This window comes from Protopterus annectens, chromosome 2.part0 (genome assembly GCF_019279795.1).
Source record: "Protopterus annectens isolate FY-2018-M chromosome 2.part0, PAN1.0, whole genome shotgun sequence".
Classification (NCBI taxonomy): Eukaryota; Metazoa; Chordata; order Ceratodontiformes; family Protopteridae; genus Protopterus; species Protopterus annectens.
The window spans coordinates 1,376,453,816-1,376,481,282 of NC_056728.1; the positions used below are offsets into that span (position 1 = coordinate 1,376,453,816).

General features: G+C 42.1%; 1 protein-coding gene across 1 annotated transcript in view; it reads right to left on the reverse strand.

Annotated features, from left to right (window-relative positions):
• The window catches only part of ZGRF1 (zinc finger GRF-type containing 1), a 2,981,513-nt gene that overhangs the window by 2,914,526 nt on the left and 39,520 nt on the right, over nucleotides 1-27,467 (reverse strand). The window contains 1 exon segment of the mRNA XM_044061551.1: nucleotides 13,463-13,553. Coding sequence (XP_043917486.1) covers nucleotides 13,463-13,516 — 54 coding nt within the window. The 5' untranslated portion in view covers nucleotides 13,517-13,553.

The window sequence follows — 27,467 nt, forward strand, 5'->3', positions numbered from 1 at the left end:
TAATTAACTGTCAATTTTGAGCATGAAGTGCTAATTTTCCCCCCAAGGGGGCTGCCAAAAGATAAGTGTTTGGTGATGGTAGAGGGAAATCACTGAGACTGCTTACTGTAGGGTTGTGCTTTGTTTCCTCCAGATTTGAAGGTGCAGGCACCCCATTGCTTTGACCTGTAAGAACCCTGTGATTGGTATCTAGAGCCTTTTGAGCACCTGGATTTGCCTTGAGAGGCTCTGTTGGACACAGGAAAGGACCAATTTTTAGTAGGCCAGTGCCTACAGAACCTGGGTGGCTGCACTTGTAAGAAATATTTTACAGTTTGCATAGATTTAGCTTTGTCTTCCATTTTCTTTAAAACCTCTTCTGTCTTATTACCAAACAGAGTATCATGCTGTAAAGGGGCATCCAACAATTTAGCTTTAACATGGTCAGGCAGATTTTGCTCCTTGAGCCAGACATGCCTTCTAATCACAGATCCAGTAACTGCGGCCCTGCAAGAGGCCTCCAAAGAATCACAACCACATTGCAAAGTATGCTTTCCAACCTGTTCTGCTGCATGCAATAATTCCTGTAATTCCTTATTTTCCACACGAATCAGAAATCAACATCATTTTCTGTTTCAATAAGCCCATGGCATGCTGTTGATATTTAAGCATATGAAACTGGCACTTTAAGGCCCTAATTGCCAAGGTTGCAGACGTATAAACCTTCTTTCCCCATCTATCCAGCGCCCTGGAGTCTCTATCAGAGGGGATAGGATTTTTGGCTGTAGAGGCCTTTACACCTTTGGGACCCTGTGAGATAGTTTCAGGATCAGAAGCAGGATTTTTGAATAGAAATTTGTGGGAGTCAGGAATCCTGTAATATCAGTCTGGCTTACTAGGAGCTGGAGGTAGGGAATCAGCAGCCATGCTCGATTCCAAAAACACATCAGCAATGTCTAATACAGGAGGTACAGCCAAAGGCCAATGCTGAGGAAGAAGAAGGAAATCCCTAAGCCTCTTTTTAGATTCAGAGAAATCCTGACTCTCTCAATGAAAATGTTCCCTTAAAGTATGCAAGGTTTCTCCAAAAGAATAATCCTCAGGAAGAAATGCAGATGGGATGGATTCTTCTGCATCTGAATCCTCATAGGGTGGTATAGAAAATTCCTGATCAGAAGAGGAATCAGAAGAAATAGAAACCTGATCTGAAGATTCATAATCAGTGTCTTGCCTCGGCCTCTTAGCAGGTGGGGGTTGGGAAGCCCTGATCAAGGTAATCAAGTCCTCAGCCATTTTGATCATCTGATTTTTAGGCATAGGGGCCTGAGCACCTGGCTCATGCGCCATTTTTTTTTAGACTTGGAAGATGTTTTTGATCTTGTTTTTGAAGCTGGCGTCCGTTTTATATAATAATGTTGAGGCCTGAAAACACCCCCAGAAGCCAGTGCCTGCTCAACGGCTCCGGACCCATCCAAGGGAGAGACATCCGCGGGTTCAATACTCTGAGAATCTCGCGGCATACCGGACTCCGCATGGGTCTCGGTAGAGGCCTGCAACTCAAACTTAGCGGGTATCAGGGGCTGCAAAAGCACCTCACTGAGTACCGGCGAACCGGCGACTGGCTTAGGAGAAGCTTCCTCGTCTGTTTTGGACCTCAACAGTCTGTCACTGTCTTTTTCCTTGCATTTTTTGTGAACTCCAATAGTCTGATTGCTAACCGACGACATTTCAGGGTAATTAAATCTTGATTCGAAATATTTTGAAGCAAAAATATACAGACGCTTAATAGTGCGTTGGTTAAATCTAACACAAAACCGACAACAAAGCACTTTATGATCTGGGCCTAGGCAAGGAATACAGTACAAATGAAAATCCTTATGAGGTAGTTGCTTCCCACAAGTAATGCAATTATTAATTTTTACTGACATCGGTAAGGAGGAAGAAAAAGTTTCCCCAACGGGGTACTTAGCTTTAGTTGAAGACTTCGGTTCTGAAACTCGAATGCGAAAATTTCAGGAGTCGGCCGACCGGCACTGGCAAACTGCTTCTGCTTCGGGCACTGCATGGCAAGAAAGACTGAATAAAATGGCGTCGGCTGCATGTTTTATACCCCTGACGTCATGGAAGAGGAGACAGCAACCGACGCAGGACCCAAGACTTTGTTATTCAGGCCGACTGAGGGCAACCTGCCAGCAATTACCCAAATGTAATGACTGCAACAGTGAAACACGAAGAACATTAATAATTCCATTACTCAAATACACCATTATGGACATCACAGGCAAAATCTCAAACACTAAAGGGTTGCTTTGTGGCAATAAAAGTTAGACAGGGACATGAAATGTTTATCATAGCTGTAATATACTTACCACCAGGGCATAGGCTCACTGTAATTAAGCACAGTCTTAGTCACATAACTGTTTTTGCAAAAGGAGCAACTATAATAATAAGTTATTGGAATGCTACTCTTTCCCCAACAGATATATCCAGTGGTCACCGCAAGACACACATTACAAGTCAGGGTAGACTTCTCAAAACCTACTTGGCATCAGTGGAATGGATGGATGCGATGGACAAAGGTAGTGCACCACTCCCCAACCCAGGGTTTACTTACTATTCACCAAGATATATGCAGAGTCCACATTGATATAATGCATATATCTAGGGAGAAGCATTTAATCAAAGAAATTATAACTTACACAAATTCCCTATCAGATTAGGCCCTTGTGCAAGCTTTCTTGACCTTGGACAAAAGAACAATCTTCCAAAACATTGCGGGTTCTCAACATACTTGCTTGAACAAAAGTCTTACATTAAGCGGTTAACTGAGGCAATAAAAATACATTTATCTGAAATGCAGGAGGTAACTGCCGAAGGCTGGGATAAATTCAAAAGTAAAATCAAACAAACCATACGACAGGAAGCTAAACAAATAAGGGCAAAAGCAAACGGTACAGAGACCTAAAGAGGGAGCCGTGTATATTACAGTTGAGTCAGGGGCACAGAAGCAAAACTGAATCGGCCAAACTTAAGAGAAATTAAAGCAGAGCTGCAAAACAAGATGGATCAAAAAACAGAAGTTATGTACTCACCATAACGTTCTAGCATTGTTGTCCATTTTCATTCTTCCTCAACTACGGGGTTCGGATTTGAACAGTCTGATCTGACTCGGCCATTGCTAAAGCACGTGGTAACTAAACCTCTTAAGCTTCTTATTTACCAACAATGCACCTCCCCCAAATACTTCAGATCTTGTTTGCTGCTCAGTAAAGAGTGAAGGAAGGAAGAGGTTAGTGGAAAAGCATATCTAGAAGTCATACAAAAAACAAGTATACAGGAATCCTGTAAACACTCATTCCTCCAGAAGTCTTAGGAGGGGAAATGAGGAAGAATGAAAATGAACAACACAGATGGAATGTTACGGTAAGTACATAATTTCTTTATCTGGTGATGTCAATTTTCTTTCTATGCTCAACTATTGGGACAGGGTCCCTAGCTACCAGTTTCCAGGGTGGACTTGAGGCTGAATATTCTTCAGCACCACAGAACCCAATGATGCCGTGCCTCTGGACACAAATCCAACTTATAATGAGTGACAAAGGCATGGGGAGTAGCCCAAATTCCTGCTGCACATATATCATCCATGCACATTCTTGACTGAAAAACTGTGGAAGTCACCATGGATCTGGGGAGTGTGCTTTCAAGGAATGTGGAAGAGTAACGTAAAGTTTAGTATAAATTAAGGAAATGAAGTTTGAAAACTGGTCAGCTTTTGCAAATTTCTCGGTCCTATGCAAATACAAAAGTTGACTGTCTATGAACATCCAGTAAATGTAAAATATATTCTCCTTTGCTGGCAAACTTAGGAAAGAACACTGATAAGTTAATGGCTTGATTAATACTGGAGTCTGACACCACCTCTGGCAGCAAGGACGGATTAGTGAGCAAGGTCACTATCTTTGTGGAAAATTAAGTACAGGGGTTTAAAGAATAATACTTGGATCTCAGAAATTCTTCTTGGAGAAGTAATGGCAACCAAGAAAATTGTCTTCCACACAAGATTTTAAGTTCACATGTAGCTGCTGGTTCAAAAAAGGGATTGTGTGCGAAACTGAAGCATCAGATTTAAATGGAGGGGTAGGATCTTTAAATGGAGGCCTTAAGAGAAGAGAACCTTTTAAGAAGGCCTTGCTCAACTTATGAGAAGCTATAGAAGAGCCATTAAATCCACTGCAGTAACTGGAAATTGCTGCCAGTTGCACTTCAACTGTTGAACTAGCACAATTTAAAAATAAGTGCACTAGAAAGTCCAAAATGTAACTGATAGGGGCAGAAAAAGGGTCAAAGTTGTGCTGCTGTGCCCAAATAACAAACCTTTTCAATTTTCTGGAATATATTTTTCTTGTTGAGTGATTAGAGGAAGATAAAATCATATGGCAAACAAATGGAGAGCATGGATTGTCCGGCTATTAATGGAACTGGAGAAGCCAAGCAGCCATCTTGAGGTTTGGTATATCTGGATGGGTCATACCTATCAGGTGAGACAGGATGTCTGGAGTCAGATCTAGGTTCAACTGTGGTTGAACCAGATGAGGGCAGAGAAAGGGAAACCAAATTTGTCCAGGCCAACAGGGTGCAATGAGGATCACTGCGATCTCTGACCTGGCAACTTTAAGCAGAAATTTTGGAATCAGTGGAATTGGTGGATAACCATAGACAAGACTGAGGAGCCACTTGTGGAGTACAGCATCCCTCGGTGACTTCCCCTGTGGAGGAATTAGGGCAAAGTAGCTGCTGCACTTTTTGTTTAGGGGAGAAGCAAAGAGGTTGTAGCAAGGCTGGACCCACTGACTGAAAATCTTGTCCGCCACCATTTCACGGTGGGACCATTTGTGAGGAAGAAGAATGCACCTACTCAGTTTTTCTGCTATCACTCTGGATTTCCCCAGATGTGTGTTGCTAATAGAAAGCAGTTGGAAAAGATCACCCACTGCCAGACCCTCAGGGCTTCTCAACACAATGGGCAGGATTTAGTTCTTTTCTTGTATATGTTGATGTACCTTACAACTGACATGTTGCCTGTTGGAATCACAATCGTCCAGGGGGAGAGAATCTTGAAATGCCTGCAGTATTAAGAGCACCACTCATCTCCAGGACACTCATGTGTAAACTGGCCTCTTCAGGGGACCAAGTGTCTTGGACCCTCTTTCCCTGATAATGTCCCCCCCCCCGCTACCCTGAGAAGCATCCGTGGTCTTGGGCTGCTGGGGAATGAAAGGATGGTCTTGAAGTAGTCGGTCAGATTGAAACCACAAACTCAGATCTCTTTTGAACATATGTTTAATTCTTGTCTGGTGTGACACTAATACAGGGTTGACAATTGAGCAGCTAGCATCCACTGTAGGATCTTCAAGTAAAACCTGGCAAGTGGAACTAAAGTTACTGCCGCAGCCATAAAGCCTAGAGTCCGAAGAACTAGACGGGCTGAAATCGAGGTACTCATTATAATCTTCCTTACTTGTGACCTTATTGTTTGAACTCTGTGCGGTGGAAGAGAAGCAATGGGAGATTTTGTATTGAGAAGGGCTCCTATAAACTCCAATGTCTGAGTCAGCTGTAGTTGTAATTTGTTGTAGTAAGAATGAAAATCTGGAGAACCTGATCTCTTGCATATATATGAGCTGATGCTGGTTGAAGCAGAACTGAAAGTGTGGGTACTTTCTGGATCGCCTGTTCATTTTAGATGATAATAGGCATCCTGAAAATCCATACAACACATCCAGTTGTCCTTGCCCAGAAAGGGGAGAATGGGCTGAACCATGACCATCTGGAACTTCGTTCACCAAACTGATTTCTTTAACTTGGTAAGATCCAAAACTGGTCTCCAGTCCCATGGTTTTCTTTGGCACTAAAAAGTACCTTGAGTAAGTTCCGGATCCTATTTGGTCTGATGCAACCTCTTGGAGGACTCTTTTTCTAGCAGCTTTTGAATTTGAATTGCTGCTTGATCCCTCTGACTGGGTGGAACATCAGGAATTTGTCTTGGAAATGGAGATGGAAGAGAAAAGGGTATAACGTAGTCTCTGGAAATGATCCTATGCACCCAAGTATCTTTTGTTAAGTCTAGCCAGGCTCTCTGCTGCATGGATAAACGCTCCCAAACTGTCTCCAGAGGTGGGCAGTCTGGCCTCCATTCAGGACTGATAGGGTTTGTCAAAGAAAGATTCTCACGAGACTTCCCTCCTCCCCATGTGTCTTGGAAAGGACCTTGAGACATTTTAAACCATACTAAAAAACAAAAACAGTGTGTTCTGCAGATACCACTGAACTGTTTTTGTTTTTTTAGTATTTTTTGATGGTTCTCCCTTGTTTTTATTCTTTTTAAACCATATCTACTGGCTACTGCATTAATTCCTGGAAAAGGATCTTTGGGAAGCTGAAAAACCTACGCCCATGGCAGACAAGGTCTTTCCATCTTTCTCACACCTGGACAGGGTTTCCTTTGCTTTAGGGCCAAACAGTATAGTTCCGTCAAAAGCAGCATTAACGAAAGTGGACTTAAATGGCTCTGCAAAATCATACAAGCGCATCAAAGCAAGTATCCTCATGGAAATGCCTGAAACCATTGCTCTTGAGGAAACTAACCTCATAGAAGTACTGGTTATAGACTGAAGGGTTGCCAACTGAGAAGTTACAGAATCTTGAACTTCTTCAAAAATGGCGCCTGAGAGAGTATTTGACAATTCCTTAGTCAAATCTCTCTGAAGTATAATAAAGTGTACCAAATAGTTCAGTGACCTCAGAGCAAAGGCTGCTGAAGCAAAGACAAGCTTCTCTAATCTCTCCATTGCCTGCAACTCCCTACTGGGGGGATGGACAGTGGAAACTTTCTTCAGCGAGTTCCTTCTTTGTGACTGCTGCTACGAATACGGCATCAACTGGAACCCCTTTCCATTAGAACTGTCTGCAGATGGTGCCATTATCCTGTCTGGTCTCAGAGGTATGGGTTCTATGGAGTCGGGTTCCTTCCATGCCTGCCAAAAGATCATAATCAACAAATTCATCAGCGGGCAGAGTCACTCAGGAAGTACAGGATCCAGTACCAAAGGCCTCCAGGAAAACAGATTCCTCATATGTAGGGTTGGAGGGGGCTTAAGCCACCTTGCAGTTTAAGAATTTCTAGGATGTCTCCAAATGAGACATATTCAGGAGGTGACCATGGAGACACTTTGCCTTCATCAAAGTCTGTGTCTTCAGTGATGACTCCTGTGGAGAGTCAAGTGCTTCTCTTACACGTCCTCTTCCTGGCCACCTCCTCAGTGGGATGCTCTGGGGAGGTATTGGAAGAGGAAAGCAATATTCCATGACAGGGAAAATCTTTGGTACTGGATGCCCTTGTGAAGAAAGGTGGTGAGGCTCTTGACGCTGTGACATTACGGTAGACTGTCTAAAATCTGAGGGAGTAGGCTCCATCAGTTCAGCCGAAGCAGAGAAAGCTCTCTTCGCAGCCATGGAGGAACCGAAGAGAGATTTGGATCCAAGAAGACAAGCTCCTAAATCTTCGCCCAGCTCTGCTCCAACGGCAACACCCCCAAGGTGGAAGCCTGAGTCAATCAATCCAGTGTAGAGGCTCCTAGGAGCAAAGACCACTCTGAAAACTTCGGAGTGGAATGCTGCATCCTGGATCCAACAGGCAGACCTTTGGATCTAAGAGGTCTCTGGATCCAAGTGGACTGTAAGTCGCAGAGAAGATCTGGGATGCGAGGATATGAAAATCCTCGGCTGCAAGACTGATTTGCCTGGACGACTAGGATCCTGGGACTCCAAAGCAACAAAAGATGCCAGAGGAGGAATTTGCAAGGGAGGTGTTGTGGAAGGATGGATAACCTGACCCAGAGGGGTAGGCGCTGAAGGAAAACCGATCTGTCCCTCAGCCAAGAAGGTTCTTCCTCACCCCTCTCCATATTTTCTTCAGTGAGGCTTCTGGAAGAACGAGTGCAGTGTACAGACGGATATATTGGTCTTTGTAAGAAGGGTGATGGGATTCTTGTCAGGAACAGACTTCAAGGAACGGACAGTATTTGGTGCATGGAAATAAAGGCATATCCATGAATTCTGTTTATGTCAGATCCAATAAGGTAGAGTCAGATGGTTTTACTTTCTTCTGATCAGACTTTGCCAGGGTCGGATCAGGTCGTGTTGTGATGGTCTGCTTAGGTTTTGTAGAATCCGGTGAAGCAGTATGCTTCCACACACTCAATTTTTTCAGATCCGGGGTCGAGAGTGGAGCGTTTTGACTTCTCTTTCTTGAAGAGTCAGGAGAAAATTCTGAAGAAAAAGATTTTGGTTTAGATGACTCAGATATGGCTTCCCCAAATAATGAAAGAATGAAACCCTTCAAAATCAACTTGTTCTTATGCTCCATAAGAGCACAAGGATTGAAGCCACAGCATATTGAGCAATATTCTTGTAAATGAAGAGGGCCCAGACAATATATACAAACAGTGTGGGCATCAGAAACTGGCAATTTATGCCCAAACTTAGTACATTTTTTAAAACCTGCAGGTTTGTCAGCCATAATGAACAAAGAACAAGAATGACAACAACAAAGTCAGAAGGTATTACACAGAGAAAAATAAGTATGACAGACAAAGGTGCTTTTTTTTTTTAAACTATCAAGAAGAGAGAGTAAGGGAATACAAACAATGGGAAGAAAGATTTGTAAGGGAGAAGAGGTACCAAGTACAAAAAAATTTGAAAAATAGCAGTATAAAAGGAGAGGTTGAAGTTAAGAGAATATTTATTAGTGATTTAGAAGAAGAAAAAAAACCAGAGAAATACAAAAAAGTCTTACTTATCAAAGTCATGCAGCTCAAGAGTGATGGTAGACCACATCTGTTAGCTATAAGCAGCAAACAAGATCTGAGATATTTGGGGGAGGTGCACTGTGTGCAAGGGAAAAGCTCAAGAGATATATTGTGAGCTTTAGCAACGGCAGAGTCTGATCCAACATTTTGGATCCGAACCCAATAGTCGAGGATAGAATGAAAATTGACAACATGAGATCTTAACATAATCAGCCATTAAACCTATCGCTTTTGCAAACACTCCAAAAGCTCTTAGGGCACTTGTGCTTAAGCTTAGACAACAGCTTGTAACAAGAATGATGACAAAACTCTGAGAAACTGCAGAAAAGGAGTGATAGGTCACTATCAGTGCCAGATGGAATACTGCAAACTTTATTAGCCTACTATGGACAACTTTATACCACTTAATCTCACAAGTTCCTGATCCCTGAAGAAAAAGAAAATTTTCTAAATGGAATTACCTTGAATGTACTGACACAAACACAGAGGAGCAGACATACGACCCCCATCTCATAGGTAGAAATACAGGAAATCTAAAAATACTAAGCCACAGGTAAGTCTCCGGAATCAGAGGACCTCCCATCGGACTTAAGGAAAATATATAAGAAGAGCTACTGGGAAAATGCAAAGTTCTGCTGAATCGAATATTAGAGGGAGAACCCTCCCACCCAGGCAGTCTTGGAAGCAGGCAGTTATTTGTCCCTATACTAAAGGAGGGTAAAATTATCCAGTGTTCCTCAAATTCTATTGTCCAATCTGCATGCTGAACCATGACTACAAGATTTTCAAGACCATTCTTGCCAAGAAAATGGCAACATTTATACTGACCTTAATTCACATAGACCAATGTGCCTTTATAGAGGGACATCTAATGATAACATATTAATGTATTATATGTATTTTGAGTGACTCTCAGGAAACAGGAAAGCCACTGAATTTTTAAGTTTAGATACAGAGAAGGCATTTGACAAGCTGCAGTGGTATTTTCTCTATGGTGTTTTGAAAAGAACAGCCCTTCCTAATGCATTTATTAAACTCACACATAGCCTCTATGCGGTACAACAGCAGTAATGGAGATGTTCACAGGATTATCCACCCCATCTGAAATCAGAAGGGGCACCAGACAAGGCTTTCCTAGGTCTCCTCTGCTGTTGGCATGTTATCTGGGAGCCATTAGCTCAGACAATTGAGGAATTTCTTAAACAAGGCTATATCTGGTGTCCCCAGTAGCCAAATCTTTCTCTTTTTGCTGATTAAATCTTACTCTCACCGCCTGATCCAGCAAAACATCTTAACTCTTTTTCATATAATTTAAACATTTGACTGTTTTGCAGGCCATACTATTAATGTCCAGAAAACTGAAGCAGTTGCTCTCAACTTAAACTTTCAGCAGGAACAAACATTCAGTTATCCCTTCTTACTTGAGAAAAGTAAATTAAAATATTTAGGAGTATGAACTGCAGAATCATGGCAACAGTCAGTCGCTCTAACCTATCAGGAAATTCAGCACAAAGTAGTAGCACTGTTAAAACTGCTTCCTTTGGGCCTAGATCAGAAGGCTCAGGCAATAAATTGGTTTGGCCTACCCCTATTGCTATATGCGATACAAGCTCTGACTTTCCCAAAACTGGAACCACTTAATAAGCAGATTATAAAACTATCTAAAACATTAATCTGTGTGTGGGGCAGGGTGCCCTTGGCAGGCTTGGGAAAACTGGCATTACCTGGTCATCTGGGAGGAATGGTGGTCCCAGATATGCATCGTTATTGGGGAAAAACCACTTTCATTATAGGGATGAAGATCATCTTTTTAACATCTACAAAGCAGTATGAAAAGATATGATATTAGTGAGACTGATATCCTAATGGGAATAGATTACTTGAATTTAGTTAGCAGATCTTCCAAGGCGACCCTCCACCAATGAAGCCACTCTTGTAGCAACTAGGAACTTTATTTAAAATCCATCCCCTAAGCCACTTGAAGGAACCTGTCCTACAGCTAGGGTACCTCCAACTCAGAAACCAAGGTACCCCCACCCCCCCACAACTAACTGGGGAAAGCAGCTACAACACAGATATCAGATATTAGATAATGGAAGAATATGGAAATGGCAAGAGTTAAAGGCAAAATATGCCTTTCCACATATACTACATCTGGAATATCAGGGAACAAGAGTGTCCTTGAGACAGATGAAATGTTAAAAAAAACATAGCCCTGAGGAAACCCGACCTTGTCCAACTAATTAGCCATTTATTCAAACACTCACAAATACAACTAAACTAGAGTAGCCTGGGAGAGATCATTAAACACACCGATGGATATCTGAAACTTCTACACTTTTGCACTAGGGATAGAACATTTAGGATATCTGGATGGAAGTGTCTCCACAAATGCTTCTACACCCTGGCCAAATTAGGAAAAATCTTCCAAATGGTGTCTGCAGACTGATGGTGCTGTGATTCTCCTAAGGAGGACAACCAGCTACATATAATCCTTACATGTCCCAAAACTGCTTCATAAGGTATTTCAAAAACCACTGGATGTTGACCCAGTTATATGTCTTAGGTTGGCCTAACGAGGACATGCTTACACCAAACTCAGAATGCCCTATTGACTTTAATAATGTCTGCCTATCATAAAAAAAAAAAAAAAAAAAAAGCCATAACCAAGAAATGGAAGCAAGCAGACACCAGAACTTATTAGCATGCAGCAGAAGCTTACAGAGGTGATGACCGCCAAACTAAGATTAGTGGATGGGCACTCTAGATCAAAACTTTAATGAAAGTGGAGCCCTTGGCAAACAAACACTCATGCTCTGGAATCTGCATAGAAAATGGGAATACTTTCTAAATGCACAAGTTTACAATTAGGGAAGAGGACAGAACAATAAGGTAGCATATAAAAAGATTAATGACACTGGTCACCCCACAACAATAATCCTCACATCTAAACAAAGCTGTACAGCATGGGGACATCTTTAGTAAACAGGAGCAGACAATCCAGATCTATAAGGAAAGTAAAACTGCTGAGAAGACCTCTGTGATATTTAAAATAGTGTGGTCTAATTGCCTCTTGTAAATGGTTATCTGATGCACTGTTATTATTTGCATTGTTTGTTTTACAGTATTAAGGATATGGAAAGAGGCTCAGTCAAAAGAAAAATAATTACAGAGAAAGCTAATTGTGAGTGTGAAAAGTTTCATAATTCTGCAGCAGACAGTGAAATCCTACAAAGTATGCTAAACGATGGGACTATTTGGAGGTCTTGGTCAGCTATGGTAGCATGAATAGGAGGGTACTATTTGGGCCATAGACAATTATACTTATCCAGATAACTATGCAATGCTCTGCTCATGCAGCTTAAATAAATGCGTGTCTGTCTTAAAATAGACAGACAATTTCTATAATGTGTAGTAAGTGATGGGATTACTCTGAGGCCTTAGTGATTTATGGCACAGTAAGAATGGGAACCTCTTACTACATGAGCCAAAGTTGGCTACACATAAAATAACCATATAACATTCTGTTTATAAAGTTCTTATAAAATGTATATCATTCTGCTCTCTTAGTATGATCAACAAAACCATTCATCAGGCACTAACAGACAAGCCTCTTTATACGGGAAATCACCGGATAATTTGATACATCACTGGAAACCTGTACATGTATTCCTCTATCATAGTCTGTACAATGTTCCACACTCAGGGAAGTACACTCATATGATTAGGCTGGAAGTTCAGACTTTTCTACAGTCAGCTAATTTGTATCATACATACTCTACGGTAGGAAAGAAGTCCTTCGGTTTTATAATGTCAAACATCACATTTAAAATGGATGGAGAAAATGTTAGAGAAAACAAGAACTCTGTATATATTACCTAAATGACACTTCCACACCTTCACAAAATTGCAAAGGGGTTCCATGTTGAAAAAAACCCATCTGCAATCCTGAAGTAGCCTATGAGAGTATGCTTATGCATTTTCAAAATCCTGGCCCAAGTTAAGAGACTGTTTAACCCATGTGGAAGTTTACTGCACCTGAAAAATACATACATATCTCTATAACGTAATCTATATATATCTATAATGTAATATATATATATATATATATATATATATATATATATATATATATACACACACACACACACACACACACATATACACACACACATTATGTATACATACATATATATATATATATATATATATATATATATATATATATATATATATAGAGAGAGAGAGAGGTGCCCCCTCCTATTTAATGTAACCACTTCAAAAGTCACTCTACTTCTGGGTAAAGGGGGAAAGATATTTAATGGATTCATCTTCAGCCATTTTTTTTCTGCTGTGCACTTTTTGGTCAGCTTACTTTTAGCCATTTCTGTTCCCTCAAAATGTATACTCCTTTTTCCTAATCAATATGTAAAATACTTTAATACCTGTAAAACACAAGAGATTTCCACTAAAATAATGTTTTCTGTCAGACTTAAACAAATAAGAAATGTTACATACTGTCATACAAATCCTTTTTTCTAAGCATTAGCAAAATTTGGGGTATAAAATATATCTACAGCTGTAGATTTGGTGTAATGTTTACTTGTATAACTTACCACAAATTGCAGGCAAGCCATTTTCCCAGTCTTGCTGGAAGAGATTAGCAACATATCCCGCAGACAAGCATTTTCTGATTTTCCAGGTTTTCTATTAGAAGAAAAAAAAAATAACTAAACAAATGAAAGTATTTAAAAGGTAAACAAGGATAAGCTGCAAAGGCAATTGTCATTTAGCCACATATTCATCACAGTTTTTGTCTGCATTTACTTTCACAGTCATAGTCTGAATCAGGGTCGACCTTTGGTCAACTGGTTCCTTAGACAAAAGGGCTCCACAGTGGCCTCCCCAAAATCATCCAGTGCCCCCACCCTGGTCTACCTACACCATCCAGGTTACTTTTTTCTTCATTTTCTCACAGTCTCTCTTACTCTTCAGTTTTTTCCATTATTCATTCTTCAACATACTTTACAGAAACCACTTCCTTACTACAAAAGGATAAACTAATAAATACTGGAAAGCACCCCTGCTAAACTGACTCCCTAGGTAGTCACCTAGTTGGCATGTGGCCAAGGCTGGCTATGGTCTGAATGCAGTATCATTTTCAAAATAATGATCCTTCAAGTGTCTGTCACACCTTACAATTAAATCAAGGACCAGATAATACTGAGTTTGTGAGACCCACTTCCAAGCAGCTTGTCGGCAGGCTTTGGTTCATAAAGGTGCTGACAGATTTCTAAGTAAAGTGGTGGGTACAGCAATACTTCTATTAAAATCAAGCCATTCAATACATGGCTAAAAAGTATTAATTTCAAGACCCTGTCCTTTTTAGTGCACTGTTCAGTTTTTAAGGAAACTGATGACATTGATGACACAGAATTTCAATCATTTGGGTCATAGAAGAAAAAGGAGAATGCGTGGGAGTGCCACTCTTGTTTCCAAAGCTGGTGGAAAAGATACAGAATTTTGCTACTTTGATAAAGACCAAGAGACAGCTCAACATATCCTATAATAAGACAGAAGCAGCTCCAAAACAAATCTGTTACCTTAAGTTTTATATGTATACAAATATATATCCATGTTCACATTACTAATCAGGTAAATTTGTTCAAAGGACAATTAGGTCCATGTTAAATATCTTACAAAGCTCAAAATTCCTAAACAACCAGAAGTGACCAAGACATTAGCAGCAATGCCTTTTCACTTCTACACTAACCACTAAAGCCAAAATGCCTCTACAGACTGAGCACATCATCTCCCAACATATAACTTTTCAAAGCAGTCATTCACTGTTATCTACTCTCACAGGTTCATAGGTGTTCACTAGGCTAACGACCATAAGGGCATTTTTAAGCCTAGCCATGCATCCCAAATCTCTGATAAGTTCTGATGTCCTTGATAAGTGCAAGCATGGGGCTGGGAGATTAACCATTTACAGGTTGTCTGTGTCCATTACAGACATAGGTACCAAACCAGTGATGAATTTCTAGTTTCCCATCCAAATGTCCAAGTTGCACTCGAATGGGGTTAGGGAGGAACTCTGCTTCACATGGATGGGGAGCCTGTTCCATAGACGGGGTAGTTTCTGGGATATATAACTATATTTCCAGCAGGTCCTATTTACATCATAGGCAAGGTTCTTTAGCACGAAACATTCTAGTGCCGTTTGTTTTGTGGATATGCAGGAGGTCCTCAATACTATATATCACTATCCTTCCATTCTAGAGCCACATTCATCAAAACTCGGTAATGTCTTGAAAATTCACATCTAAATTTAATAAGAACTGAAAGTAATATTACTGAAAATTTCAGATCTTCACAAGATGCTTAACAGGAAAACCACATATACATTTAAAAAAGAAGTTATGTTCTTACCATAAAGTTCCATCTGTGTTGTCCATTTTCATTCATCCTCAATGTATGGGACTCTGATCTGAACCTCAGATCCGACTCAGATGCTATTTCAGCTTGTGGAAGCTTACAAACTTTCAGGCTCCTCCCTACCCATGATGCTCTGGTCCCCATTCCCCTCAAATAATACATATACCTTGATACAGAAAAATAGGCAGCCGCGGTGTTGCAGCAGTAGCGTTATCGACTCACCGCAAGAGGTTCTCCCGTTCGATTCTTGGCTGGAGCGCCTCCTGTATGGAGTCTGCATGTCCTCCCCGCGGTAGAGTGGCGTTCGAAAGACATGCATGAATGGGCATGCCTTTGAAGGTTGGGTGCCAGGCTGGCACCTTGGCACTGTAAAATCTACTGCCAATCATTAGCGGACCAGAGTTATGCTGTGGTGACCCCTAACCGGGAAAAGCCGAAAGAACAACAACAACCTTGATAAAGAAAAATCAGAAGAAATAGGAAACCCTACAACGCGCCATCACTGGAGTTCAACACCTAAGGAACATAAGGTATCTAATGTGGTCTCATGTACTTGCTTCTTCCTATAGGCGAAGGGGTACGAGGGTGGAGAGTTGAGGATGAAAGAAAATGGACAACTCCGATGTAACATTATGGTAAGAACATAACTTCTTTATCTGATGTTGTCAATTTTCATTCATCTGATGTTGTCAATTTTCATTCGTCCTCAACATATGGGAGAGTCCCCAGCTACCGGAGCCCTAGGTTGGCCTTAAGGAAGGATGTTTCTGAAATGGCCGAACAAAAGGCTGCTCTTCCCCTTGAGACCATATCCAATTTGTACCGATTGATAAAGGTATGTGGGTTAGACCAAGTAGCAGCTGCACAAAATATCATCCATGGAAGCTCTACATAGAAAAACAGAAATAGCAAGCCATGGTTCTACTAGAATGAGCCCTTACATGTCCCTGGAGGGGACATTCAATTTTTTGTATACAATGGAAATACATTCCGTAATTCATCTAGCCACAGAAACTTTAGGGATAGCTTCCCCCACTCTATGATGTGCAAATAAAACAAAAAGTAGGTCTGCTTTCCTCAAATCCTTTCTACGGTGTAAGTAAAAACGTAACTGTATGTGTACCTCCAGTAAATATAACAAGTACTCTCCTTTGTTACTGAAATTTGAAAAGAATACAAGGAGGTTAATGGCCTGATTAGTATCTGATTCTGACACCACCTTTGGAAGAAAGGAACCATTGATATGCAAGGTAACCCTATCCTTATGAAAAACTACGTAATGAGGTTTTGATGATAATGCTTGAAGTTATGATATTCTTCTTGCAACCAGAGAAGCTGTCTTCCAAGATAAAAATTTTAAAATTGCATTTAGCTGCAGGTTCAAAAGGAGACAGAGTCAGGGCTTGTAATACTAGACTTAAATCTCATGGGGGAACAGGATGTTTAACAGGGGGTCTGAGCAACAGAGTACCCTTCAAAAATACTCTGCAATTTTTAGAGGAAGCCAAAGTAGAATTCTTGAATCCCACATGGAAAATTTGAAATAGCAGCTAGCTGCACCTTAATCACAGATGAACTTGCACTGTCATTAAACAACTGAGCTAGAAAATTGAGGACTGTGTGAACAGCAGCTGTAAAAGGATTCTTGTGATTATGCTCCTCCCAGAAGACAAAACGTTTCCATTTGCTTTTTTACAATTTACTGGTGGACGGCTTATGGGACGAGAATAAACTGGAATGGACTGGGGCTGAAAGCATAGGCTGCCTACCCATCAATGGAACTGGAGAAGCCATGCGGTCAGTCTGAGGCTTGGAATGTCTAGGTGGACCAGTCTCATCAGATGGGACAGAAGGTCTGGAGTCAGATCCAGAATCCAAGGTGGGGACAGAGGATTAGCCAAAGAAAGGGGAACCATACTTATTGAGACCAGTAAGATGCAATGAGGAGGACTCTGCTCTTCAATCTGGCTGCTTTCTGTAGAAACTTGGGAATAGAGGGAGTTGGGGCATAGGCGTATAAACAGATGGGGAGGGACTAATCATGGAGAAAAGCATCCCACTGTGATTCTCCCAATGGCAGGACTAAGGAAAAGAAGCTGCTGCACTTGTTTAGGAGAGATGCAAAAAGACAGCAGCAAGGCTGACCCCATTGACAGAAGATCATTTCAGGCACCTTGTGGTTGAGGGACCACTGCCATCAGAAAATGATTGGAAGCTATCGTCCATTACCATACTCAGAGCTTCTCAACATGGGGCAAGATTTGGTTCCTCCTTGTTTGTTGATATACCAAACTACTGACATACTGCCCATTTCAATCACAATTGTCCCGACAGGGAGACAGTGTGTTGGAATGCTTGCAATGCCAGAAGCACTGGTCTCATCTCTAGAATGCCGATATGCAGACTGGTCTCTTTTGGGGACCATGTGCCTTGGACTGTCTTCTGCAGCTAATGTCCCCCCACCTAATCTGGGAAGCATCCGTGGGCACTATGGCCGTGGCCTGATGAAGAGCAATCAACCTTGTTGGAGCTGGGAAGACTGCATCCACCACGAGAGGTAACTCTTGCATATTTGAGTCACACTCATCTTTGTGGACATAATGTGACTGAAAAGGGACTACTGTCTCTGGAGTATCAATTGTAATATTCTCATGTGAAACCTCTCCAGGAGCACTAGGTTTATGGCAGATGACATCAAACTTAGTCGGTAATAGTATTCTGGCTGCAGTCTTTGTACTGCAAATGATCCTGTTGATTTGGTTTCTGACAGTCTGTATTTAAGACAATAGAAGAGACACAACCATGGCTTGTGCATTGAAGATTGCGCCTATGAATTTCAGTTTCTGGGTGGGTTGCAAGTTCGATTTGCTGAGATTTACAGTAATTCTAAGATTTAAAAAAGTGCTCAGTACCTGGTCTCTTGCTTGTATCAACTGACGCCTAGTTGTGGCAGTGATGAGCCAGTCGTCTAAATATGGGAACATCCAAATTCCTCGCAACCATAGATGTGCTGCTACCACTGCCATGCATTTGGTAAACAACCTGGGGCCTGTGGTGACACCAAAGGGCAGTGCCCTGAACTGGTAGTGATTGGCTCCCGCTTGGAAGTGCAAGAACCTCCTTGACCATCTCATCATCTTTATATGATAGTAAGCATCCTGGAGGTCCATAGAGCACCATCAAGCCTTCCTTTCCCAGAAAGGGTAGACTGTACTGTACCGTGACCATCCAGAACTTGGTGAGTGTAATCGACTTATTTAGCACACCGAGATCCAAAATCAGTCTCCAGTCCGCTGTCTTCTTTGGAACTAAAAAAATCCTTAAGTAAGTTCCAGATCCTATTTGGTCTGGTGGGACCTCTTAGAGGACTCTTTCGAGCAACTGTTGAATTTGCTAAGTTGCTGTCTCCCTCTGACTGGGTAGAACATCAGAAAGCTTTGTAAATCGATGGAGGTGGGAGGAAAAATGGTATGGTATACCCTCTGGTAATAATTCTCTGCAACCAAGTACAGTTTGTTATATTTAGCTATGCCGTTTAGTGCAGGGAAAGTTGACCTCAGGAACACCTCCAGAGGAAGATATTTGGACCCTGTATTCAAGCAGGCCCAAGAGGACGCCTTCTGCCATTATCATTTCCCCCTCTAACGCTGGGAGAACTAGCTCCACACAAAATTTCTTGAACCACATTTTGCAACTTCTCTATTGATTCCTTGAAAAGGTTCTTTAGGGTAGGGGGTCAAAAAACATAGTCCAACAACAGACAAGGTCTGTCTTTTTAACACTAGAGAGTGCTTCTTTCACAATGGGTCCGAAAAACAAAGATCTGTCAAATGGAGCATTGACAAAAGAAGGCTTAAAAGGCTCTGCAAAATCACACAGGCAAATCCAGGCATGCCTCCTAGAGGATATACCTGAACTCACCACCCATACGGCACCTTCCATAGTGTTAGAGATGAGCCTTATGGAGGAGTCAGCAATTGATTGCAAGGTACTCAACTGAGGAGCGACAGATGCTTGGGCCCCATCAGTAATGGTCCTTGCTAATGAGTTGGAAAGTTTGTGGAGAGGATTCCTTTGCAATCTCGTAACTGGGCTAGATAATTCAGTGATCATATGGCAAAAGTCGCTGAAGCATGCACTCTCTTCCCAAACTTGTCCACTGCCCTAGACTCCCTGTTCATGGGATGAACAAACAAACTCTGTTCAGCGAGTTCCTTTTTGGTGGCCTCTGCCACAACCATGGCATCAAATGGTACGCCCTTACTCCAAATACTGCCTTTCTACTGAAGGTGCCACAATTTTATCGCGTCTCTTGGGGATGGGTTCAGTTAAGTTAGGTTCCTTCCAAGCCCATCAGCAAACTAGATCTACCAACCCCTCTCCCTCATCAAAGTCAGTATTCTTAGTGAGAGACTTTTGGGGTGAGTCCAGGTGTTTCCTCTTGCACAGTCTCTTCCAAGGAACTTCCTCGGTGGAATGGTCAGGGAAAGTATCGGAAGAGATAAAAATCCCAGATTGGGCAGACTGGAAGCTTTGGACTGGCTGTCCCAGTGGCGTGGAGTGGTGAGGATCATGTGAGAAAGTCAGATGGGTGGTCAAAGGTGGAGCTGAGGGGGAGGACTCATCTGACCTGAAGGAGCAGAAAAAACCCTCTTCACTACCCGAGAGGCTGATCTCTTTGGGTAGGAGGAGACCAACAGAGCAGAGCAAGGGAGTCCCTGGTCTGCCAGTACCCTCCTCCCCACAGGCTGCCAGAGAAGGAAGCCAGAGCCAAACCATCAAACGCCGAATCTTTGAGGGAGAGAAGGTTAAGAGAACTTTGGAGTTGACTAAAACTCCCTGGATACAACATGGGAGCCTTGGCTCCTACAGCCATCCAGATCCAAAAAAGTCAGAGCCAATGAACTCAGAGTCAATTCTCAAATCCGAAGAAACCAGCTTCTTCAGATCTGACACAGATGGTCCCAGAGCACTCAGATTTGATAACGCTGTTCCCATTTGTCGAGTCCTAGGAGGATGAGTGGATGCTGGTGGAAGTCTCTGATCTGATGGAGGTAGGAACTATAGAACAGCACCCTTCTAAAGTTGATCCATGACCATTTCTCTCATCATCCTAGTCACATTTGCTTCAATCTAACTTTTGGAAGAGCATGAAGACACAATAGACTGTCAAAAGCACCTCTCTCCAGAAAGGGAGAGGATACCCTAGATGGTACCAGATCCAGTGATGTCCAGTAGACCATCCGAGGAATGGGCTTCGGATCCAAAGACTTTAGATCTGAAAAAGTCTGTCTTGGGATCTGAGAATATCATTTTCATCAGATCCAAAGACTTAGGAGGCATCTATGAAGTCAGATCCGACCTAGGTACATTGCTCTTCAGTTCAAAGGAGGATGGAACCTTAGCAGATCTGGATCTCTTTTTATGGTCTCCTGGTTTGGACGAAGTAGATGGTTGGACTCCAGAGATTGCTTGTGAGAAAGGCGAGTGCAGCATCCCTTTTAGAATCAACTTATTTTTCCCTTCTGCAAGAGCCCTAGGACTGACGGCCTCACAGATATCACATTGCTTGTTCAGGTGCTCCCTTCCCTAAGCAGTACACAAACAAGGAATGCTTGCCAGAAAAAAGGCATTTAGTGCACTTTTTAAACCCTTTCTCCAACATTTTCTACAGAGACAAAAATCTATGAAGCACGCGCACAGACACTCACGCGTGTTTACACACACACACACACACACACACACACACACACACACACACACACACACACACACACACACACACACACTCGCTAGGCGGGAAATTTAACTACAAAAGGAGGAAGTTTCTAGATAAGCTAGATTAGAGTCCAGTGGGCTTTTTTTCTTTTTAAATAAAGGATAGGGAGGGTAAACAAACAGCGAACTACCAAAAAGGTGCCTAGAAGAAAAAGAGAGCAACAGAACAGGATGAAAAATCAGAAATGGGAAACGTTAATAGGAAAAAAAAGATTTTCTAAGGATTTATCTGACTATGAAAATGCACGAGAACAGTCAACAATCACATCTCGACACAAAGAGTGGCAAACGAGATCTGCCACATTTCCAAGACTTATGATCACAGTCTTGAGCTCCTCCTGCTCCCATAATGCACTATACCTTCTGTAACTCCTCAGATCGAGTTTTCTGCCCTACATAAAATATTTTTAAAAACAGAACAGAATAGTTTGGGGCCCAGATCAGGAACCTATGGGTTCCATAAATCCTCTTCAGTAATTTCTCCAAGACCAGGCCAGGGGATGTATGTGAGGAAGAATGAAAAATAGGAAGCACAGAGCCCAAGTTATGTTAAAAGACAACCATACCCACAGACTCAAATAAAACATGTTTATTTCATCATGGTTTGGCGTTTCCTACATTTAACCAAACTCTGGGACTATTTGCAGATTTTTATACCTAATTTCTGACTTTGACCACATGGGGCCTGGCATCTTGAAGTAATTCTGATTGTTTAGTCTACAACTAGGTATCCCAAAATGCAGTGCTTTTCTATAAAAAGAAAGATCAGCAGGCCTCTTTTTTCCTAAAGCTCCTGTCACTGCACTGATTTTACATGCTATTCAATGACTACTTAAAACACTAGGAGTGAAAATGTCACAGAACAGACTTTCAAAATCTTGTTTTACTGCTGCTTCGTTTTAGAATGGCTAAACTGCATTTTTTGTGAAGCCTGAACTGTACTACTTTGACTCATTTCACATCCCCTTCACACCTAACTTCTCTGGCTGTCAAAGTCCTAAGGGTAATTTGAGCTGTTACCTGCTGTGATTGACGGCTCACAGCAGGAGACTTGACTCATGTACTGTTTAATTGTTCTAGCCTTTATTTTCTGTATGGGTAGGGAAGGACCAGGGAGCTGTGACATCACAGAATGGTTGGACTTTTAAGACAGTCATGGTGATGTCAGCTTGGGGAGGCAGCTGGCCAGAAAACTACCTGTATTCATCTGCCTTGATGACATCAATGAATTGGAGACTGCAACAAGGGTGGGATAAAAGTTTTTTGAAAGTGAAACCACCACAGCACAGTAAGCTACTGTTCTAGTGGAGAGAAACAGTCAATTTAAAATATTTTAAATTATGTATTGTTGTTTATTCACAGCAGGGACAATAAGGGAGAAAAGGACAGAGAAGTTGAACATTTAATAACAGAATCCAGTTGTTGTCCTTTAAGTAAATAACTCCTAAATGTGATGTTGTCCTCTTCATTCTTCCTCACTACTGGGTCAGAATCCCCAACTACGCAATTCCTGGATGGCCCTCAAGGAAGGATATGCCAGAGCACTGTTGAACGAAAAGATGCCCTGCTTCTGGAGACAATGTCCAATTTGTAGTGAATGACAAAGGTTAAGAGACTTAGACCAAGTGGCTGGAGCACATCATTTCTTCAACTGAGGCTCTAGAGGAAAAGGCAGATGAAGTAGCCACAGATCTGGTAGAATGGGCTTTTAGCTGAAGTAATTTTCCAGTAAAAAGATATTTCCTGCTGCAACTATTAGCTGGACCAAAGGGCTTCTGCGTAAGGCCCTGAAGGACAGTAGTTCAGATCCCACAGGGGTGAAGGGTCCTTTATTGGAGGCCTGAGTAAAGATGTACCCTTCATGAAAGCTTTACACAGTCTTCATGAATAAAGAGAAAAAGACCCCTCTCCCATATGGAAATCAGAAATGGCAGCTAGTTAGTTTTATTATACAGAACCTAGCTCCTTCTTGAAAAAGAGAGCTCAGAAAAAGGAGAACAGCTGAAGTTGGAGCTGAGAAAGGATCAATATTCTCCTTAAGAGGTCCATATGGAAAAGGTTTTACATTTACTGCTATAAACCTTTTGTGTGGAGGCCTTCTGGGAAGCCAGAATTATGTCACATACTGGGGAAGCTAGCCTGGACTTTCTTAAAACTACTAGGAGTAGAGAACAATGCGGTCAATCTGAGGGTGTAGAGATTGGAGTGCTGCTGTTCTAATGGGTGAGAGAGGAGATCCTGACTAGGATCTAGTAACTATGGGGGGATACTGGGGGCGAGACCACAGGAAGGGGAACCACACCTGACAAGGTCAAAAGGGGGCAATGAGGATTACTGAGCTCCTCAACCCTGTTGACTTTCTATAGAAATTTCGAAATCAATGGAAGGGGGGGTAAGCATAAAGAAGACCCGGGGCCAATCGTGGAGTACAGCATCCCTTGGCGACTCCCCCCAGCAAAGTACTTCTTAAATTTGTTGTTCAGGGAAGAAACAAAAAGGTTGCAACAAGGTCAGCCCCCAATGGCTGACATCTTGTTCAATACTGATGGATTGAGGGACCACTTGTGAGTCAGAATGGATCTGCCTACTCTGCCAGCGTGTTGGTCTTCCCTGATTTGTGTGTTGCAATCAGAAAGCAGTATGAAGAGATCGCCCACTCCCAAACCGTCATGGCCTCTCTGCATAAAGGGAAGGATCGGGTTTCCTCCTTGTTTGTTGATGTACCAGACTACTGACATGTCTGTGTGAACTGCAATCGTTCCCAGAGGGAGGCAATCTTGAAAGTCTTGCATCATTAGAACTGCCTTCATCTCTAGGCAAACTTGGTCTTAGTGGAGGACAACATGCCTTGGACAATCTTTCCCTGGTAATGTCCCCACCCCACCCCAAATGGGACGTGTCCATGGTCATTGTGGCTACTGGGGAGGGAAGAGAATGGCCTGCTCAGAAACAGATTGTTTGACCATATCCATCATTGGTGACAGCGTCTGCAGATTGAAGTCAGTTGGACAGCAGCAGAAAGAGATTGGTAAAGAATGGACCACTGAACAGCCATGGTCCACTGTAGAACTCGCCTAAAAATCTTGACAAGGGTAGCAGAATAAACAAAATACTAATACAGAAACCAACCAAGAATAATCCACGAATGCAAAACTTCCGCTGTAGTTTATCACGGTCCCAAGTCAAATTATAACACGAGCTGGAAACTGCCTAAAAGCAAGACTCTTTATTGTTTTAAAAAATATACGAGTTAAGCGCTTTCATCTATAGTGTGTAGACTTCATCAGAACAACATATAACATTGTCAGCTGGGTTTGATACTGAAATTGCAATCAGTCCAAACAGAATCAACCAATCCAAATGCAAAATCAATCAAGTGAGTTACTATTTATTATATAATCATTTATACATTAGTTTATTTTAAAAAAAATATTAGGTTTGTAAAAATGCATGTTATGACTGTCATAATTATATAATATATTGAAGCATTTTATGTAACATGCAAGCTTTTAACAAGCAAGTGCACTTTAAATAAGGTTTTTAAACTTAATTGATTTTACATTTGAATTGGTTGCTTCTATTTGGATTGATTGCAATTTCAGTATAAAACCCAGCTGACCATGTTATATGTTGTTCTGATTAAGTCTACACACTGTAGATGAAACCGCTTAACTCTTACATTTTTTTAAAAGAATAAAGAGCCTTGGTTTTAGATAGTTTCCAGCTTGTGTTAAAATTTGACTTGGGACCGTGATACAAACTACAGCGGAAGTTTTGCAAGGGTAGCAGGATGGTGGTCGTTGACATAAGACCCTAGTGCTCGGAGGACAAACTTTGCTGGGGTAGAAGGGAGATTCAGTAAAACCTGAACTTGTAGTCTGAGAGACAGACAGTATGTGATGTAGAAGTAATGAAGCTATTTGTGTTTAAGTGTCCAATTGCGTTCCTATAAATTTTATATTCTGTACAGGAGTCGGGTTTGATTTTATAAAAGATATACTGAGATGCCAAAGGAATTGAAGATATGGACTAGGTAATCCCTGGCTTGAATAAGTTGATGCCATTATGTTGCTGTAAGGAAAATCATCTAAATATGGAAACACCTGGAATCCTTTTAGTCTCAGACGAGCTGCGACAACTGCCATTTGGTAAACACCCAGGGGGCTGTGGTGAGTCCAAAGGACAGTGCTCTGAATTGGTAAGGATTGGCTCCCAGCCAAAAGAAGAAGTGTCCCCTGCAGCATTTGTTCATTTTGATATAATACACATTCTGGAGGTCTATGGAGTGCATCCAATCATCCTTGTGTAGAAGTGGCAGAATGGACTGGAACATAACCATCCAGAATTTCAACTTCTTGACATAATGGTTTAGATTGCTGAGATCTAGGATTAGTTTTACGTTCCCCATTTTCTTTGGCACCAAAAAGAAGCGAGAATAAGTTCTGTATCCTGTTTCTATGGTCTGGACTTTTTGAAGGACTCTTTTTCTAGACGTTTTTAAACTTCTTGAGTAGCTTACTCCCTCTGACTCGGTGGCACAACGGGGAGCTCCCTCCTAGGACTTGGAGGTGAAGGGGAAAAGGAAATGCAATATCCTCTGGATATTATTTTTAGCACACAGACGTTATTTATGTCTGTCCAGGCATCTAGGTGCAGGGATAGGTAACCCTCAACTGCCTTCAGAGACAGACAGTCGGGCAGCACTTCAGGAGTACTAAGAGGGCTTATTGGGAAAAGGTTCTCTGACACCCTGATTTGCAGACTCCCCCTACCTCTTGAGTGGCACCTACCGTTGAAACCTCCCACTCTACATCTGGAGGAAGTATCCCTATGTGGATCCTGGGAAGGTCCTTGAGCTTTCCTGAACCAAGTTTTTTTCTCACCTCACTGATTCCTTCAGAATGTTCTCTGAGGAGAGGAAAACCTGATAACCAGGTCTTTCCTTCTTGCTCGCTGCTGGTAAGCATTTCTTTCACTGATGGTCCAAACAAGGTGGAACCATCAAATGGGACATTAATGAAATAAGTTTTGAGGGGTTCCACAAAATCGCAAAGCCTCATCCAGGCATGTCTCCAAATGGCTATGCCTGTACAGACTGCTCATGAGGTGCCTTCTGGCAGTATAAGAGATCAACCTCATTGAGGAATTAGAAAGAGAAAATAAGAGTCACCAGTTGGGGGAGGAACCTTATTCAGGTCCCCCTCCAACAAGGTGTCAGCAAGAGATTTAGTTAGTTCTTTAACCAGCTCTCTCTGCAAATGGGTCAGATGTGCCAAAAAAATTTAATGACCTCAATGTGAAGATAGCAGAGGCATAAACATGCTTTCTGTATCTGTCCAATCCCCAAAACTCCTTGTTTGAGGGATGGACAGTGGAGTTTTGATTGGTTACCCCCTTTTTTGTGGCTGCTGACACAACAATGGCATCACCTGGAATTCCTTTGCTGCAATGTAAATGATCAGAAGGGGACCGAGAAATCTATTAGGACGTTTAAGGGATCGGTTCCACTGTGTCCAGCTGTTTCCAAGCCTGGTGGGAAACTAAGACAACAAGTTCATCCACCGGGGGGTGGGCATCCAAGACATACATGGGCTGCCCCCCCCAAAAGCCTCCAGGAACACAGTCTCTTCAGAAAGAGGAGGTTGGTAGGACCAGACACCTTTTTGCTTAAGGAGTTCAAGGATGTCTCCAAAGGAGATCTTCAGGTGGTCATCTGGTGGATCCTTTATAGTCATTAAAATAGGTGTCCTTGGTCAGGGACTCAAAGGGGCAGTTTAAGTGCCTCGTGTTGCACTTTTTCTTGTGCAGGACACCTCCTCTGTGGGGTGTTCAGGGGAGGTATTGGAAGGAAGGGGAACCCTTTGTGGAGTAACAGACTGGAGGCCTTGCAGGGAAGGCTGAACTATGGCAGGATGGATGGGCTCAATGCTCAGCTCAGAAAAAGGCTGGGGAGGATCCTGAATTCAAGCAGACAGTTCTCTGATTTTACAGAAAACCCTTTGTGTAATCTGGATGGCTGATGGACCCGGGGAGACTGCCTCCGATCCCTTGGAGGGAAAGCTGCCAGAGGGAAATAAACACAGCCTACCCTGAATCCGAGACCTCCAGACAGAATCAGACCTGAACTGTCGAAGGCCAAGGGAAGGGACAGATCTGAAAAGAGGCAAAGCTGACATCTCTGATCAGAGACATGCTCTGACTGATCTGAAAAAAAAAAAAAAAACAGAGCAGGCTTGTCAAGGACAAAGGAGTTGCTCTGACCGTGACTCTCTCTCAGGACAACCAGATCCTGGGGTTCCAAATCCATGGGTCAGATCAGAGAGGAAATTTGCAATATAGGTTTTGTAACTCTCACAAAAATGTCAAAACCCCCAAATGAATCTGAGCCTTGAGGAAATGCTGCAT